The sequence below is a fragment of the Lytechinus variegatus genome, chromosome 1, assembly GCF_018143015.1.
Source record: "Lytechinus variegatus isolate NC3 chromosome 1, Lvar_3.0, whole genome shotgun sequence".
Lineage (NCBI taxonomy): Eukaryota > Metazoa > Echinodermata > Echinoidea > Temnopleuroida > Toxopneustidae > Lytechinus > Lytechinus variegatus.
This window is the reverse complement of record NC_054740.1, coordinates 88167661-88186617: the sequence shown is the minus strand read 5'-3', so window position 1 is coordinate 88186617 and position 18957 is coordinate 88167661. Positions and strand designations below refer to the sequence as shown.

Here is an 18957-nt window from a genome sequence, read left to right as displayed (position 1 = left end):
TCCACCCCCCCAAAAAAAAAAAAAAATGGAAGCTAGTTAGTCTTTATTTTGAAAGAAGAAATTTTTGTTTGTCCTTGTGGTTTGATTCTCAACATATTTTTATTTCATTTCCTCCACCCACTCTCCCTTGCCCACCCTCACTATATCTCTCTCTCTTTCTGCCGTCTTTTTATAAACTTCCCTTAGTCTTCTCTCAAATTATGTTTTTCTCTTCTTAGACTTAAAATTAAAAAATGTAAAGAAAATTCATGTAGTTTGTACTCTAAAATATTTTATTTTCACTGCACATCGAGATATCTGACATATATGTATCACTGGCAATCTTGTCAATATCAATATATATGTTTCACATACATATTTAAATACGATATAAACCATTTTATTTTTATTCTATCTTTGCACTCCTATTTTTTTTTTACTTTACAGCATACGAAGATTAAATTGTAATTACAAAAAAAAGGAAATTTGTATACAAGATGATTTCAATCAAGTTTTCCCAACACTCTCTGACCATGCTCATCTGAATTTCATTCATTTCCCTTGATCATTTCTTTTAATTCTGCCAAGAATGCATTCATTTATTTTCTCATACATATTTTACTCTTCTTTTTACACCTCTGTTTGTCCTCATTTTTCCTCATTTTGTTTTTCTTCTTGTTTTCCCCTTCCTCCTTATTGAATTCTTTTCATTTGTCATTCCCCTTTCTCCTCCTTCCCCTCCTCTCCTCTTCCTCCTATTTCCTTCTTGTTCTCCATAATTTGTTTCCATGGTTGTTCCAGAATTTTACAGCACACAGGGAGGAGGGACCATTGTCTCACTCTCATCATCAATTATGTACACAAAATATTGAATATGTTAACGTCGGTGTAATATCACAGCAAATGATCATACCCTATAATTTGGCGGTATGACATAAATTCAAGTTATTTTTAATCAACATGGGGGGGGTGTCGGCCCACGGACCTCTAGATAAACATTTTGATCAAACGCGAGTGAAAAACAAATTCACACACATGTCCAAACAGTCAAAATAACCTTGAATAATTTGCATGTTAAAAGGGTTATAAGTAGGGTATATTTTTCAGTTGTTTGATTCCTATATGAAATTATTCAAGAGAGCTGCTAGCTTAGCTACAATCCATTGAATGGAAAACAAGATCATGGAGTAAAAATTCTTTGCTTAACTTTAAAAACTGGTAGCAAATTCCATGATTGTGTATAGGAAGTGAGAATATGCTCCACTAAAAATAAGCAATTCTTTAAGTGTCTAGATAGCGACGCCTCTAAAAAGTACATGCTCAATAATTGTTTCATCGCAGGGGATATACTAAATTTCTCCTTTTTATTAACAATTACAAGGACTCATTAATTAGTTTAATTAATCTCGCGGTCTGTATCGTTCCATAACATCTCTCATCCATTCAGTAGCAGTAGAGACACGGGCATATACTCCAGGGTAGCCCCGACGAGCACACCCATATCCGAAGCTTGTAATACCTACAAGGTGTTGACGCCCATCACTACCCTCGCATATCAACGGTCCACCGCTGTCACCCTGTGTCAAAGAAAACAATGAAAGAGTCAGAAAATTTAACTCAAAATGAGGGAAAGGATGAGTTGTTTTTTTTTTCACTTTAGAGTTTAAACCCGTCTAGAAGATTATGTGTTATATCGGAGAGGAACTGAATCCGTTTTACAGTCCTGTTGTTGTATACAGCGTGTTCCCCCCCCCCCAAAAAAAAAAAAATGTTCCTCTGACATCGGGCTGAACTAATTCCAAAATATATAGTATTGTCAATTAAATATAAAAGCTCACTTCATGTCTATGGCAAAAACATAAATTATAATTTGATGAGTACTTATTACAGTACAAGCAATGTCCCTTCCCTTAGATAAAGCATGAGATATTTTGATCTTCATACAACAATGTATGTGTTCTACCAACAAGACCAAACAACTTCTATGTCAATCAATTTAGAAAGAAATGCATGTAAATCATCTCATACCTGACACGTATCAATGCCACCAACCATATATCCTGCACAAATATGAATATTGTCATCCAATTCCCAGTCGTATGCAGCGTTACACTCATTGAAATCGAGCAACTTCACATGGGCTTTCTGTAATGTGTTTGCTACATCCCCATCTAGTAATTCGAAGGAAGAAAACAAAATTGTTATTTTTTAAAGTTTCAGCTTGTAATATGGTACTCCTATGCATCCCTTTTCAGTATTAGGTTTTGAGCACGTTTTGAATGAATTTTCCTGCATGTACTCAACAATTTACGAGTAGGCCTATGAATAAGAGTATACCCCTTTCATAAACCCAATTAAAATGAATTAGGCGGCTAATAGCAGCATAATTTGGTCGTAAAATTGGAGGAGGACAAGAGTTATCCGCATTACTCTGATGCTGCTATTATCCGCATAATAGCGGCATCGGGATAAGATTTTGAGTTTATGAACGCATTTCCAAATAATGCGGATAATTGCCATGGTGCGGTCACAAGGTCACCCTTTTCCAACACAACCGCATCGGAGGGGCGTGTCCAGTTGTCATGGCGATTATCCGCCTTTTTCAGGACGGGCGCTCGTAAAAATAATGCGGCTTATTTTCCGAGTTTTATGAACGCAATTTTTATTGAATTATCCGCATTACTCTTAGGCGGCTAATTGGAGGATAGGTTATTTACGAATTATTCGTTACGGGGTAAACTATAGGGTAAAAACAAAGTTATTGAAATATAAGAATTTGTAAATGGTCGATGAAAATCAAACTTTGTAAAATTACCTAAAATAATTCAATTACCAATTTGTATGATTAATTATGATACTGTGCTCTTTGAATGTTCTCTGTAGTGGCATTACACCCCCCCCCCCCCCGCCCCTTCTTATTCATGTGCTGCAAAACGACACATCCACTATACGATTTGTCTCCATTCGCTAGGAAACATATGCACTCAAAAGCTGATGTTTTGAACATTTTTTAAACATATATCGTAACTGATGTTGGTTCGTACAAATCAAATATTAATATCGGACATGTCTTTAGCCATGGTCAACAGTCATCATCCCTGTGTGACAGTGGGTGACATCACTTCTGGCCAGGTTAGGAAGGAAGGATATCACCCAAATCATATGTCCATTAAGGAACTTTTTAAAATTTCAATCCCGGAATGTGACTCCCAGAGTAAAGTTTGTGAACCGTTCAAAATATTCCCTTTCCTGTAATACGTTTGGTCCTTCCGACTAATGCCGATGATACTTGCCCTCATGTGTAGTTCCCCAACCAACGATGTAGCAGTTTCTGTATGCATTCTGTTCTCTCTGTGACTCAGCTAAACACGCCGGTTGGATGTAGTTCCCGATTGGTGCACCTTCCGCCAGTTTGAGCATAGCGTAGTCGTAATCGGTGGTGTCATCATCATACCATTCATGTCCGATCTGATCCTCGATATCAGTTTGAAAGCTCGCACGACTCTCACTGTCCAACTCCAGATCACCAAGGGTTATGGAACTGAAAGCTCCGCTGCATTATATCAAATTATACATTATTATCTTCTACATATCTATAGACTGTACATGAATTTCAATAGATCGCTTATCCTGGGATTTTTCCACTACTTTAGAATCGTAGGTGACAGGAAAAATACTAATGGGCAGTATATCTAAGTGTGATTTGGAAAAAAAAGAGAGAGAGGCTGCAAGACGTAGCAATCATTGTCCAACTCCTTTATTAGGCCAAGCTCTCGACCGTGTAACCGGTCTTCCTCGGTGCTTTGAGGGACACAAAAGGCTAAACGAAAATAAGGATGTCATGCAACAGAAACACAATCTAGACAAGCATGCAATGGAAACAAAAACAAAAGAAAACAATTGTGTAACATATATATATATATATATATATTCCGATTGGTATTCATTTGATATCAAATTCTAGTAGCTTTACATTCGCCCAATCATTCTTATTGATTGATTGTCATGTATTATTTATCTTGGCTAAATGTGTTTTAATTGGGAAGATGCCATATTACACCTCATTTCTGTGGTTAAAGAATAATAATATTTTTCAGTTTACTTCTATTTATCTTCCCCGAAGCTCAGACAGTGCTATTGATGTGCGTTTGTAGCAACTTATATGTGACGCCTGCAAATGATCATCCTGAGAACCATTTCAAGAAAATTATCATCTGATCATTATTAGTAACAGACAGTTCTGGACACCGATACTTTTATGCCAATTACCAAGTAAAGCTTTAAGATATGGTCAGGCGCGCCGGAACACTTTCAGTGTTTTTTTTTTTTTTTTTTTTTTGGGGGGGGAGGCAAAATCCCGAAGGGGGCACAATATTTTTGACAGCGTTAGATACCGAAGCGGGAGAGGGTGTGGGACCCCCCCCCCCACGGTAAGGACTTTGTGTAAAAATGGAGTATAAAAGTTGCGTTTCTAAGAGCATTCAAAAATAAATCTATTGAAATTCAAACAGCACAGAATTCACTACGAAAGACTAGAATTCAGTACGAAAGACTATATTCACAATCTGTGAGAACCTATGAAATCTACGCGCAAAACAATTGCTTCGGAATGTGTTTTTTGTGACTGATCAATGAAATTTCCTATTTTGACTCAAAATACCAGAAATTACATTTTTCATGCAATATCCTTTCATTAATATTTATATGTTCATTTACATACACGGACGACGCGAGAGAGCACAATCATCATACGTTTCAGGTACTAAGTAATTCCTGTCAGAACAAGGAGTGTATTAGAAGAAGCGCAACAACAGAAACAAAATAAATTCTAATCAATGTCATAAGTTCAAAATGTCATACTGTTCTGGCGTGGCAGACGTCGATAAGCATTTTAATAACCATTCTATGCAAATCACTTCTGACATCAGCATTGGAGAAAGTCCCTGATTATCCATGCATGGGCAATACATTTCATATTTTGTAACTGAAGGAAAAAGAAATATGTAAAGCTTATTATCGTCTAACAATTGAAAACTTTTCTGAAAATCATTAAAGTTTAAAACATTACTCGATTTATGTGTTTCCTTTTGCATGTTTTGTATGGCTGGGAAGCACTTTTAGATGACCCCTTCAAAATCTTCTTCAGTTTTCTTTACATATTTTCTGGGGGAAATGTGACCATAACTAGGAAATGATGATTATCAAATTCCAGGAAATATTCATTTGTAAATAATTATGAACTGATTAAAGGGATAGTCCGGGCTGAAAATATTTATATCTTAATACATAGAGTAGAATTCACTGAGCAAAATGCCGAAAATTTCATCAAAATCGGATAATAAAGTTATTGACGTTTAAAATTTAGCAATATTTTGTGAAAACAGTCGTCATGAATATTCATTAGGTGGGCGGATGATGTCACATCTCCACTTTCTGTTTCCTTATGTTATTACATAAAATCATGAATGAATGACATGTCTCGCTTATAATGAAATAAGTTGCAGCAATAAATATCTAATGCACTATAATCAGTTGTCAATCAAAGTTTTCTAGTTCTTGGAAAAAAATTGGAATAAACCTATTTTCATATAATAAAATACAAAAGAACAAGTGGAGATGTGACATCAGCCCACCTAATGAATATTCATGACGACAGTTTTCACAAAATATTGCTAAACTTTTAAATTCAATAAATTTGTTATTTTTCACCCGATTTTGATGGAATTTTCAACATTTTGCTCAGTGAATTCTACTCTATTTATTAAACTATAGATACTTTCAGCCCAGACTATCCCTTTAACAAACTACTGCAGTTTAATGTACATTATGTAACATATTAGAAGAAAACAAGTACATTCCAACAGCGGATATGGTTATCGGTATACCATGTGGAGTTTTTGAAAAAGTGGATAGAGAAAGAAGTGAAATTGATAGGGGAGGAAGTGAACAGTTGATAGTCTTGTAATTTTTTTGTCTCACCTGCGAAGCAAAGTGAGACTATAGGCGCCGCTTTTCCGACGGCGGCGGCGTCAACATCAAATCTTAACCTGAGGTTAAGTTTTTGAAATGACGTCATAACTTAGAAAGTATATGGACCTAGTTAATAAAACTTGGCCATAAGGTTAATCAAGTATTACTGAACATCCTTTTTAGAGTTTCATGTCACATGACCAAGGTCAAAGGTCATTTAGGGTCAATGAACTTAGACCATGTTGGAGGAATCAACATCGAAATCTTAACCTGAGGTTAAGTTTTTGAAATGTCATCATAACTTAAAAAAATATAAGGACCTAGTTCATGAAACTTGGACATAAGATTAATCAAGTATCACTAAACATCCTGCATGAGTTTCACGTCACATGACCAAGGTCAAAGGTCATTTAGGGTCAATGAACTTTGGCCGAATTGGGGATATCTGTTGAATTCCCATCATAACTTTGAAAGTTTATGGATCTGATTCATGAAACTTGGACATAATAGTAATCAAGCATCACTGAACATTTTGTGCAAGTTTCAGGTCTCATGATTAAGTCAAAGTCAAAGGTCATGTAAGGTCAATGAACTTTGGCCATGTTGAATAACCATCATATCTCTGTGAGTTTATTGGTCTAGTTCATAAAAAGTGGACATAAGAGTAACCATGTATCACTGAACATCTTGTGCGAGTTAGAGTAGCATTCAATGTCAGCACTGCTGCTATATTGAACCGCGTGATGCAGGTGAGACGGCCAGAGGCATTCCACTTGTTTGTTTAAATGCGCGTAGTCCTGAAAAAAAACAATAAACCAGAAAAGGTAGAAGAGGATTGAGTATTTGATAGATACGTACTCCTGCCAGTGGCGTAACTACGGGGGGCATGGGGGGCACGTGCCCCCCCCCCCCCCCCATCGGCTGGACAAGAAAAAAAAACGGGGAAAAGGAGAAAAGAGTGAAAAGGAAGAGAAACGTAGTGGGGAAAGAAGAAATTATTGTTCATTAAAATGTTATATTATATTGTGTTATGTTATATTACGTAAGAAGCATTTTTTCATAACGTTATGAAACATTATTTGCTCAGGGCCTATGTCTTCATTGTTCCTGGTGCTCGCATAGACTGTTTAACGGGATATATGATCATGTTGTACTAAAACCTCCTGTTTTAAAATCAATATACACCAAATATATTTCCTCGCAATTCGATATTATTGTTTTATGTAGTGACATTTGCTTCTTTTCATGACTACTTAAAGTGATCGCCCTATTTTAAGGTCTTAATATAAAACATTTCCTGTCCGTGCTTATGCTCGCATTAGTGGATTGATGAGATGTCTGCTCCTCATGAATTCCTAAAATTTGTCCTTAAAATGTCAATTTTTCTGATCTGAATATCAAAATTTTTCAGCTCGCGCTTCGCGCTCGCATTATTTGGTTAGTGAAATACGTAAGGTCTTAGTGAATTCCTACAAAACAAGCATTAGAATGCCCCTCTTCAGGTGTGAATTTAAAAAAATTTTCAGCTCGCGCTTCGCGCTCGCAGTATTTGATTAGTGAGATGCGTATGATAATCACGATTACAATGACTACAAAAAGTGCTTCATGTGTTAAGATGTAATTCTAAAAAAATCAGCAAAGGATGGCACTAGCGTTAGATGACTATGCTGATATATTTATACTCTAAATGGATTCCTAAAATATAGTCCTTAAAATGTCCCTGTTTGGGTCAATAAATACAAAAATTTCAGCTCGCGCTTCGCGCTCGCATTGTTTGTTTAGCGAGACAGATCATGATTACAAAAAATTTGCTTATAATGTCCTTTTTTAGGTCTGAATATGAAAAATTTTCAGCTCGCGCTTCGCGTTCGCATTATCTAGTCAGTTAGATACATATCTGTTTATGGCACTACATGTCCTTAAAATGTCTCTATTAGGTCAGTATACCTGGCAACTGAGCGCGCTTCGCGCGCTTCCTAAGTGACTCGAAATTTTTGCTGGTGCCCCCCCCATGCCGTGGCCCTCGGTACGCCACTGACTCCTGCTCTGCACCCCATTCACCGACTCAAGCTAGCATCTTCTCATTTTTCCAATAATCCAACTACTCAAGCCTCTTTAACTCTTTAACCTTTTTTGTTTTACAGTCATTTTCAGATTCCATATGTTGCTCGAGTAACTAGCGTTCACGCGCGTTAGTGATATCGGGTCCGATCTGAGCGTTCTTGGGCGACCGCGCGTTTTTTAGCCGACACAGCCAGCATTGCATTGGTAAACCACTTTCAAGTTGCCAATCGGTTTTAGTCTGAAATGTATTCAGTAAAAGGTTAAACGTTATCACACTGTAATAAGATGGAAAAGGGGCTTATCAAAGGTATGTTTCACAGAGGGACATGTTCGTCAAAAGACGCGAGGCTTTCCATGATTATTTAATTGCCCCGTCAGGGGCGAAATTTTTTCATTTTTGACAATGGAAATGACAATTTTTAGGCAGAATAGTGCCTTCATAGTTTACTTTTGTCTTTGAATAATTTATCATTTTTTTCTTGGGGGGGGCAAAATGTCGTTTTGCCCCCCCCAAAAAAAATTATTTAGGGGGCAAGTTCCCCCCCCCCCGCTTCCGGCGCCCTTGGATATGGTAACTTGTCAATAAAGACGACATATGATTTTTGAAAGGCTCTCTCTAGTTTTACTTACAGACAATGTGCTGCAGTAACAGCCCATCCTTCATGGATTAAAGTAGCTCCACAGACGTGATTTCGTCGGCTGCGTAAGGAGCCAATGAATGGCCACTCTCCATAGATGGCATCAACACCACCAACCACTCGGTTGAATGACGGACGTTCACCGCAAGTTCCTTCACCAGTAAAATCTATCAGAAGAAAATGATAGTAACCTTCATTGGTTTCTTGACAGGACAGATGAATGCCAGACATTTATTTATATTAGCGAAATCACATCTGAAAACATGAACATTTTCTTCTTATTATGTATATAACCCCACGCCGTAAAGAAAACCGATCAGAATTTTATTCCCGGGCTTTTAGTTAAGGTTTTAAATCTTGTACAGTCGCATGCTATCACAGCTCTACTCATGTCGAGACCTATAGAGAAGGAAGAAGAAAAAAATCTTCAACATTGATCCCAAAACCCACCTCCTTCCGGTCCATCGCAGAAATATCCATCGTCGTCTGGGTTCTCATCACTGAAAGTGTGGCATTCTACCGGCCAGTCTTCACCAACAAGAGTCTCGTAATCCCGTTGACAATTCTCTTCTATCTCATAGCAAAGAGACCTACACATCCTTGGGACGGTTGAGGAACCAGAAGTGCACTGAGGGAAGAGCGAACTACAAGCTGCTGTAAGGAACATCTCATGGCAGTTGCCAATGCGTCGCATGATCCGATACCATCGTTTGGCGTTCCTCCGAGATGAGGCAAAGGTGTTGGGGAAGTACGATTTCTTGTAGCCGAGCCGTGCAGAGCATTGTTTGTGGTTGAACTTTTTACAGAGGGCTGTATACAATGATAAGATTTAAGTTGGTATGAAATTGGTATTACTTTTTTTTCCAATGAAGCTTTCAATCCGTGCAGTGCGTATTATTATATTTTTTAAATTCCTATCAGCACAATGAAAATAGCTGTTCCCAATAGGTATCGCGATTAATTCCCTTTTATTACCTTGATGAAAATGCCCAAAAAGAGTTTCAAATGACGAAATCGGTCTTCCCGGTCCCTCTGACTGAGCTTTAAGTTTGACCATGGGAAATAGTTATATTTAAATGCTTTTACAATGCATGCATAACTATTCAAACGTTTTTACATTGTTACTGTTGTTGCGTATTTTCAAGTTCTTACGGCACATGAAGCCCAAACTTGTTTGCAAAATTTCCGTGCTGCAGTAAGTATGGTAAGAAATTGAATGTTATAAATGAGAGAATTTTATCCGTTTTTAGGTAGATGATCTGGATAGATTAGCTTGCTTAAAGACAGCTAGCACCCGGGAACTAGCACAGGGCCCAACTTTTAGAATTTTGGATAAGAGAGGGAGAGAGCTAGAGTAGCCGTAGCCTTTACCGCCAACTTTGCTGCACAACAATCAATATACGGCTTATAATATACTTAATTTTCATGAGGATATTAAGGTATATACGTTTTGCATCATGACGGTTTAAACAGAATGACACAGAGGCTGCGAGATAAGTTTCAAACACGTCTCGGATCCAGCCTTGGCTAAATCATGGACCTATTACATGGCTAAATCGTATTCTATACATAGGAAAGTTCACTTTGTGTCAAGAGAGAAGCTTTTATTATAGGAATGAGTCATTTCTCTCATCAGATGATTGTATTAATGGTTGGTTGCAAGTCTGATGCTGTGTGTCTCTCTCTCTCTCTCTTTTGCGGAGTACCACATGTTTTGTGGGTTAGGCAAATCTCTTTAGATATATTTAGCTAGAATGCGACACGTTATAAAATACAACATTTATCCAGACTACATCCAACTTGTAATTTTCTTTTGTGGAAAAATATAACCAAAATGACCTTCATTTCGTAGTGAAACCTTTTTTTTTTTCAAATTTCTCGGGATCAAGTTGATTTACATTATGTCGTGGAAACCTTTTTTTTATTGTTTGAGTTTTTGCTTTTTTGTTTGTTTTGTTTTGTGGGTTTTCAATTTACATCAGCAACCGCACTTTTTAAAAAAAGTCGTTCCCAGGGCCCTGTTGTGGGTTATAATTTTGTCCATGCACAGTTGCACTCATCCTCTAAGTTATGGAACCGCGTTTCTTAAGACATTAAAAAATGTTCAACTTCTAACACTAAAAAAAAACCTACAAACATTTCTGGTCATTTCTTAATATCTTTTGAAATTTCTTGAAAAGCACCTCGAGTATTCAACAGAATGTATTTGACTCGATACAAGTCTATTGATAATAAAAGCAATAATAATAATTATAATAACAAATAATGATGAATGAATAAAACAATATATTATTATTATCATTATCATTGTTATTATCATCATCATTATTATAACTCCTCATCCTCTTACTACTACTACTACTACTAGTATACTACTACTACTACAACTACTACTTCTGCTACTACTACTACCAGAGGCGTCGATCCTGGGGGGGGGTGGGGCGATCGCCCAACCAATGAAAATATTTTGGGGGGCAAACATATCGTTTTGCCCCCCCCCCATAATTCCGCTGATGTGTAAAAATAAAATAAGATTGTAATGTTACACAGAAATCAGCAAGCTAGATTGAAATAACCAACTCGTTCCTTATTCAAGATTGTGCTCAAAATGTCCGCTTTTAATTGGTTGGTGAGATATGACATGTGTCTCTTTCTCATGATATATATATATATATATATATGTGTGTGTGTGTGCGGGGGGGAGTTTGTTTCTTTTGTGTGATTGAGCGCCTTTGCAACGTTGATTCATGATTTTGCCCCCCAATCTGAAAAATGGATCGACGCCCCTAACTACTACAACTACTACTACTGCTACTACTACTACTACTATACTACTACTACAACTACTACTACTGCAACAACTACTACAACAACAACTACTACTACTACAACTATTACTGCTATTACTACTACTACTACTATTACTTCTACCACTTACTTCTACTTCTATCATTATTATTATTTATATTATGTATTATAAGGGCAACCAGTCTTAATTAAACCCAAAATAACGAATAATCTCTACTTACGGCAGTCTGTTTCATCCGAGAAATCGATACAGTCATTGACGCCATCGCATACCAGATCGTCAGAGATACATATGTCGTTCGCACAGGAGAAATCATCACAATCTGAATTGGATATGAAATAAGTATATTGACCTCGGACTTATTCTGCATGAGAACCGTTATCATAAGCCCTAACTACAGGAGGTGGCACCATAAAGGGAAGCAAGTGGGGAGCGAAAGAATACGTGGGGGAGAGTGATGGTTGACAAGAAAAAAAAACCCTACTATTTACAATTTACTCTACAATTTTTACTTCATATTTTGGAGAGGCAACGGGGCCGCACCAGATTCTAATAGGGGCCCCATGCCCTTTCCTTTGTGCCGCCATTGCCTAACTGTTCTAACTTTGATTTTGTTATAGTTTGCGTTGTAATTAGGGGTATATATTATAAACATCACTATATGCAGACAAAATTCAAAATTACAATTCATCCAAGTCGCACCCAAATGCTTCAACCAAGGACAACGCTCTACGTGGCGAAGGTGCGGGAAATATGTGCAACTTCCATGACATTTTGCTAACTTGCTTATCGGTTATACACATGTTGAAAAACAGTCAATATATATATACATATACATATATATATATATATATATATACATACATCAACACATACACCTACCCTCACACACACATCACCACATACATAGATTGAATACATAATTAGACACTATATAAAATGTTTAATAGCTTAGCAAAATTACAACGTCGCATGGAGTTCATAGAAAATTTAGACTTACCACCACAGTCTGTTTCATCACTCAAATCTTCACAGTTGACAATACCATCACACAGGTCATCCTCAATGATTCTCTGTTCGTTATCGCAAGTCATCACATCTACAAAAAATAGAATGTTCAAGAAACTGATAAAAATGAAACAAGATTTGAAATGCTTAAACGAATAATGTGGACGGTAAACGTGAATTGGAAAGAGACCAAAAAAAGAGAAATACTTTTGTTGTTTGGGCTGATAGTATTCAATAAGACAAAGTGACTCGGATTATTTAATATTATGGTCTCAAACATACATAATGAAAACTGAAACATAATCCCGCATTTTTTAAACAGGTTATACGAATTATATAATGTTCAGATAATTAGTTCATTGATTAGAGATTTGACAGACCCTATTACTGGACAAAGAGAATGTTGTTGGCAATTTAGGGGCTTAAAGGAAATCAGTAGTCCTATTAAAAGAAAAACAATAAATCAGATATTGTATCAATACAGACCAGTGTTGTAGTCAAGGCATAAACCTCCAAGGCCAAGGCTTTAATACCCAAGGCGAATAGGCTTCAATACCCAAGGCTGAGGCCAAGGCATGGAAGCTTAAGTCCAAGGCCAGGGCCTGAAAACCTCAAGGCCAAGGCATTTCAAACTTTAATAGGTGAGAGCGAGCGAACTGAGCGAGCAAAAAATTTGACTTTTATACATGAAAAACAAAAATATTTCATGGTAGATTTAATCATCATATTAAAATAATAATATACCATTGTATATAATTATTATTATTTTTTTTATTAAATTATTATTATAATTCATTTTTTTATGCGATTTACATTGCAATAATGATTATTACCACGGTCATCTGATCCTGGCCTGCACATTCTCAACGTATGTCTTTCTCCACTTCCTGGGACAGGGGCGGCAGGACGTATATTTGTTTGGGGGGGCATCAAAGCCAAAAAGGCACATGTAAAATTGGCATTTGGTGCAAACATATATTTTCAAAATGAGATTATCGACTACGTGAAGTAGTTGTGTATTTTGTGGAAATTAAGTTGACCAAAGCCTTTTTAGTGATTACTCATTGACAAGATAGATATTTTAATGTAGTGGTTTAAAAAAAATAATTTTGAAGTGGAAAAACTCGATGTTTGGTCAATTACAGTGCTAATCACTTTTAAAGGGGCATCCTTGTGAGAGTTTGCCAGCGCGAATCATAAGCAAAAACCTTTTGACATGGAGACATAAAAATCAAATATTCCGGGCTGTTTTTGTAATCATGAAAAAGATGTGTATCTAACTAAAGAATTAAGCGCGAGCTGGTATTTTAATATACTGACAGGTCTGCAAAGTAGCTGTTAAGGACATGCATTTAGCATGTTAACTGTCTCATAAATATCATACATAACTCACCGATCAAATAATGCGAGCGCAGAGCGCGAGCTCAAAAGTTTGTGATATTCCAACCTGAAAATTGGACATTCTAAACATTTTTTTTGTAAACAGGAACATATTGAGTACCTTATATGTACCTAACAATAATGGATGCAAGTGCAGAACGCGAACCAGAAATTTGTGATATTCTAACCTGAAAATTCTAAACATTTTTGTAAACATCCATAGGATTAATACTGTAACAATAAATGATGCAAGCGCGATCCAAAATTTGGTGATTTTCGAACCCAAAATGTATTAATTTACTAAATAAAAAAGGTATTTCATTTTAAAAGGGCATATTTCATTTGGAAAAAAGAGCATTTTCGATTTTGGAAAAGGGGAATTTTTTTCTTACGAGGATATTTTCGGGGGGGGGGGGAAGAGAGCACAAGTTGAAATTTTCAAATGCTGACCTGAAAATGAGTCACTTTAGGACTCGTGTCCGTTTTCATTTTTTTTCCTGCTCACAACCCCTTTTAAATTTCAATTTTCATTTCTTGTATCTTCTACACTTATTTTACCTAAAACACCGGAATAAAGAATACTAGCAAACTAAAGTTATATTCCCTCTTTCTCATCTCTTACCAAATATCAGAACCGCCTCTCCCTTAAAAAAGAGAAAGAAGTTCCATCACCAAGAATAAACTTAGAAAAGGAAAGGTAAAGGAGCTAATGTGATATTATTTTCTTAACATATTGTCTCAATCTATCACAAAAATTAGCTTTTCTTATAGTAAGAGGGTGAAAATTTTTGCTCGCTCGCTCAGTTCAATCGCTTTCAAACCTTTTGGTTCATCATGCCATTGACATAACCCATTTGGATATGACAAAATTGAAGATTGTGTTCAAGTCTACCAAATCTTTTCAGAATATCATTAAGACTTAAAACATTCTTCTCGGCCAAAGGAAATAATACAAGAAAAGTCCTTGTTATTATTCTTTATGAAAATTGTTGTCAAAATTAGCTGTCAGATCTGTCAGAATTATTCCTGTCATCAAATCACTGTAATCTTTATCATAATGATTATTACTATCATTATCATCATTAGTCATGATTACAACACGTTACCAATAAATAATGCTATTTTTCATCATTACTGTTTTCTTTGTCACATACATGAATATGATGATAACTCTTGATGATGGTGATAATCACAATTTATGGCACTGCTAGTACACTTTACTGCTGACTGGAAGTATAGTGCCATTGAATATACAGAACAATTACTAATAACATAGTAACATTTATAAATTACTTATATAAAAACCAATGAAAGTTCAAAAAACAAAATGCCTTAAAAAAGCCTTGAAAATGCCTTGAAAATGTCAAGGCTCAAAATCCTCAAGGCCAAGGCTTAAATGTTCAAGGCCAAGGCTTTGAAAAAGTAGGTCTTAAGGCGCTTTAAGGCCAAGGCCGAGCATCAAGGCACTTCAACCACACTGATACAGACTGGAATGATAAGAACTACATTTTTCTTAATCACCAAGACCCCATAATCAGTCATGTCTAATGAAGCAAATTAGGCATGATGAGTAAAATATTTGGATGGGGACTCAACCTTGCGAGGAGCGAAGCGATCAATTCTTACGGGGTGTATGATCGAAATAATAAAAATTGAGCGCGCGAATTGCAAGCTAATTAAAGACTGTTGATATTGGCTCAATACATGGGGAATTCTAGCACTTTGCCAATATAATCCAGATTTACGAAGTAAATGATACGAGCGCAAAACGCAAGCTAAACAAGTACATTTTTTGAGGGAGGGTGAAAACCTTTATTTTTTTTGCTTGCTTGCTTGCCAAATTTATATTGATCGAAATGACCTGACATTTGGGGTGATAGACCTAACTTTTTTTTTGGCTTGTCAAATTTTCCAGCCCCTTTGGTGAGAGATTTCCGTCTATGCCCTCCCCCCCCCACACACACACCACACTCTAAAAATTTGAATGTTAAATCAACATTTTAAAGGTTGGAGGAGTGACAACCTTTTCCAAATGTTACATCTAACCTTGTATAAAGCTGAATCCAACATTTTACGTGTTGTGTAGAACCATTTAAAGTGGTAAATGCAACATTTAGAAAATGTTGTCACCCCTCCAACCTTTCAAATGTTAAGTTAGCATTTTCTTTTTTAGAGTGCAGTGAAAGTACCCGGTGGAAGTAGCTTACCCGACTTGTGAACGACAGTGATGTTGAAACCGAAGCCGAGATCGCGCACGCTTTCATCTGTAATGAAAGCTAACCATATGGTACGACCATCGGAAATAAACCTCGTGCCTCGTCTTAAAGTCCCAGTTAATTCACCATCTGGGTCTCCAGGCTCGTCACCGTTACCTGAGGTTTAAAAGGAAAAAAAGAAAGACATAAATTTTTGTGTTATCATATTATTCATAGGCCTTATAATAATTTTCATTCACAAAATGCTCGATATATTAGACAAGAATAAAATCACATTAACAACTAATGTAAAGCAGAAATAAGCACCAAAATATGACTGAATCGGAATCTAAAAATTTCATTTATATATAACTATTGACCCCGGGGGCCACTTACATTGACGAGTGGATACCATGCGCGACCAAAATAAAACACGTAAAAAGGATGTCCTTTTCACGATAGGGCACGTTACGTACGTAACGTGATAAGGGTGTCAAAAACACAAAAATAATGAAAAAAGGGTATCTATTTCGCTAGGAAAATTACGTGTTTAGGGTCGAATTTGCGGGAATGATAAAACAAAATTAAAATGTTTTATAAAGGATGTCGTTTTTGCCCCAACACTTCGTGTTTAGAGTCCGATTTGCGCGAGGTGTAGAAGGTGGGGTCGTACTAAACCAAATAAGGTAAAGCCGACCACCGAAGGACCCGTAACAATAAAACATTCCTGTACTTGTTTAGGGGTTCATTTCAAGGAATATTTGTCAAGAGTATCGTTTTGCTTCCAATACTTGTTCAGGGTATGGTTTTACACACCAATACTTGTTAAGGGGTGCATTTTCAGAATATGGAAATTACGTGTTTAGGGTGCTTTTCGATACCCCATGGTCGCGCATGGCATCCACTCGTGAATGGAAGTGCCCCCCCCCCCGGGCTATTGACCTATACAATTTATTTTATACGTGAATATTAATCTTCCCTTTTCTTTTCTTTTCGGTTTTGTTCAAAACACTTGTTAGATATTCTTTTATCTATTTTCACGTCTAAAGGTTTCATGTTCAATAATATGAGTTGGGTGAGATTAACATTCTAATCTGACAAAAGTGAAGGTATCAATCAGTGCTTGTGTTTGTTTTTAAATTCAACGTATTAAGGCGCGATATGAAACTTGTCGATATTCCTTTCTGGAAAAGGGACAATTTAGTTATTAGGAATTTATGAAAATTTTATTATCATATTTATTAATGCAATAAGCCTAATCAGTGAGTGAAATTTGTTGACTTTGAGGCCGAAATAATCTGATATTTTAAGCTCTTTTGTAATCATGAATAGGAATCAGGAGTTGATATATTTATAAAAAATTAATGCGAGCGCAAATCGCGAGACGAAATTTTTGATAAACTTTCATAAAAGGGGATTTTAACTAGTTCGTGGAACAATCAATATGTAAAGAATCTTATGGAATAAACAATAGACAATATTTAGGCCTACTTGGCAAATCAAAATAATGCAAGCGCACAGCGCGAAAAGCTGCAAATGATATTCACAAAATAAAACAGACATTTTACAGAGCATTTTTAAAAAATCCATTTGTAAATCAAACAAAATAATGAAAGCTCGATGTCCCAGCTGAAATATGCTTTGTATGTTGACTTCAAAACTTTATTTTAAGCTACATATCAGCGTATTCAGCAAGATGTCTATCTCATCGAACATGCAATGCGTGCTGGAGCGTTGTGGCCCGGTGGATTAGTCTCCGGACTCTGAAACAGAGGGTCGTGGGTTCGAATCCCAGCCATTGCGTAATTTCCTTCAGCAAGAAATTGATCCACAATGTGCTGCAATCAACCCAGGTGAGGTAAATGGGTACCTGGCAGGAATTTATTCCTTAAAACGCAGCGCGCGTAACAGCTGCACTGCTAAAGCCAGGGTAATTGGCTGCATATACATAGAGCGCTTGGAGACTCCTGACAAAGTAAGTATTGAGCGCTATATAAGCAAGTATAATCATTAATTATTATTAATGCGAGCGCTAAGCGCGAGCGAAAATTTAATATAGTGACATTAAATATCTGTTAAAATCATTTTCCAAGACTTCTTCTGACCTTATAGTATTCAGTCGTATCCCTTATCTTTTTTTTCTCGTTTGTTTCCTCTTCTTTTTCTTTCCTCTTTTTTTTTCATTTTTTTTTGCTCCGCCAATGGGGGGCGAGCCCCCCCCTGGATCCGCCTATGGATTTCACTTTAACTGTGGAACGTCCTTAAGCAACATTTCTTTTATTTATTGCAGAACCGTGAAGCATGATAAAAAGATATGTTGATTTTTAAAATAATGTGCAAGTTCTCCATTGCGGCATTATAGCACAGAACATTTTCCCCCGACCCCATTGCATTTTACTCACCGAAATAAAGGAAATCATAATCGAATTCAAGAGTGAAATAATCTACGAGTAAGGCCACACGATAGTTATTTGGTGCTTCTATAATCCAAATACACTGTAAGTTATTTGGGTATGGGGCATCATCGTCGCTTTCGTGCGAGGTAATCCATTCGTAGTCACCAGCCGACATCGAGATGGTCTCGTTTCCCGAACAACTCACGATCCTTGAGCGATCAAAAAGGACATCATCGTTGCGATTCTGCTTCTTCTTTGGGGAACTTTCATCGGCAGAAACCTTCCCCAAAGTTAAGAAGAAACACGCCACGATCAGAAGCAGTATAAATCCTGCTGGTCTCATCATGACTCGAAGATTCTTTAGTAATCTTCTGGTGAATTTCAGCAGGCAAATGTAGCTGAAATTGCTCCCGTTCTTAAATCAACCCAGTTCCTTGCCGTCCAGTGGTTGATATCAGCAACACTATATATGAAAGACTTATTGATATCGACTCAAGTGATGGCATCATTATTGCGTA

General features: G+C 36.7%; 1 protein-coding gene across 1 annotated transcript; it reads right to left on the bottom strand.

The window, feature by feature from the left end:
* Positions 1-251: 251 nt before the first annotated feature.
* On the bottom strand, positions 252-18957 carry LOC121427127 (atrial natriuretic peptide-converting enzyme-like). The gene is made up of 9 exons (XM_041623397.1): positions 18446-18957; positions 16056-16220; positions 12461-12559; positions 11681-11782; positions 9102-9461; positions 8644-8818; positions 3273-3532; positions 2008-2150; positions 252-1556 (listed from the first exon to the last, which is right to left on the bottom strand). Exons 1-9 carry the CDS (start codon positions 18783-18785, stop codon positions 1380-1382), a joined length of 1821 nt encoding a protein of 606 aa, XP_041479331.1. The 5' UTR covers positions 18786-18957; the 3' UTR covers positions 252-1379.

Excerpts from the sequence above, each read along its gene's own strand:
- LOC121427127 (XM_041623397.1), bottom strand. The coding sequence starts at position 18,785 with ATGATGAGACCAGCAGGATTTATACTGCTTCTGATCGTGGCGTGTTTC. Across the intron at positions 12,560-16,055 it reads CACTGTCGTTCACAAGTCGG|ATGTGATGACTTGCGATAAC; the intron begins GTAAGCTACTTC and ends TATTTTTTGTAG. Across the intron at positions 3,533-8,643 it reads GTTACTGCAGCACATTGTCT|CGGAGCTTTCAGTTCCATAA; the intron begins GTAAGTAAAACT and ends GATATAATGCAG.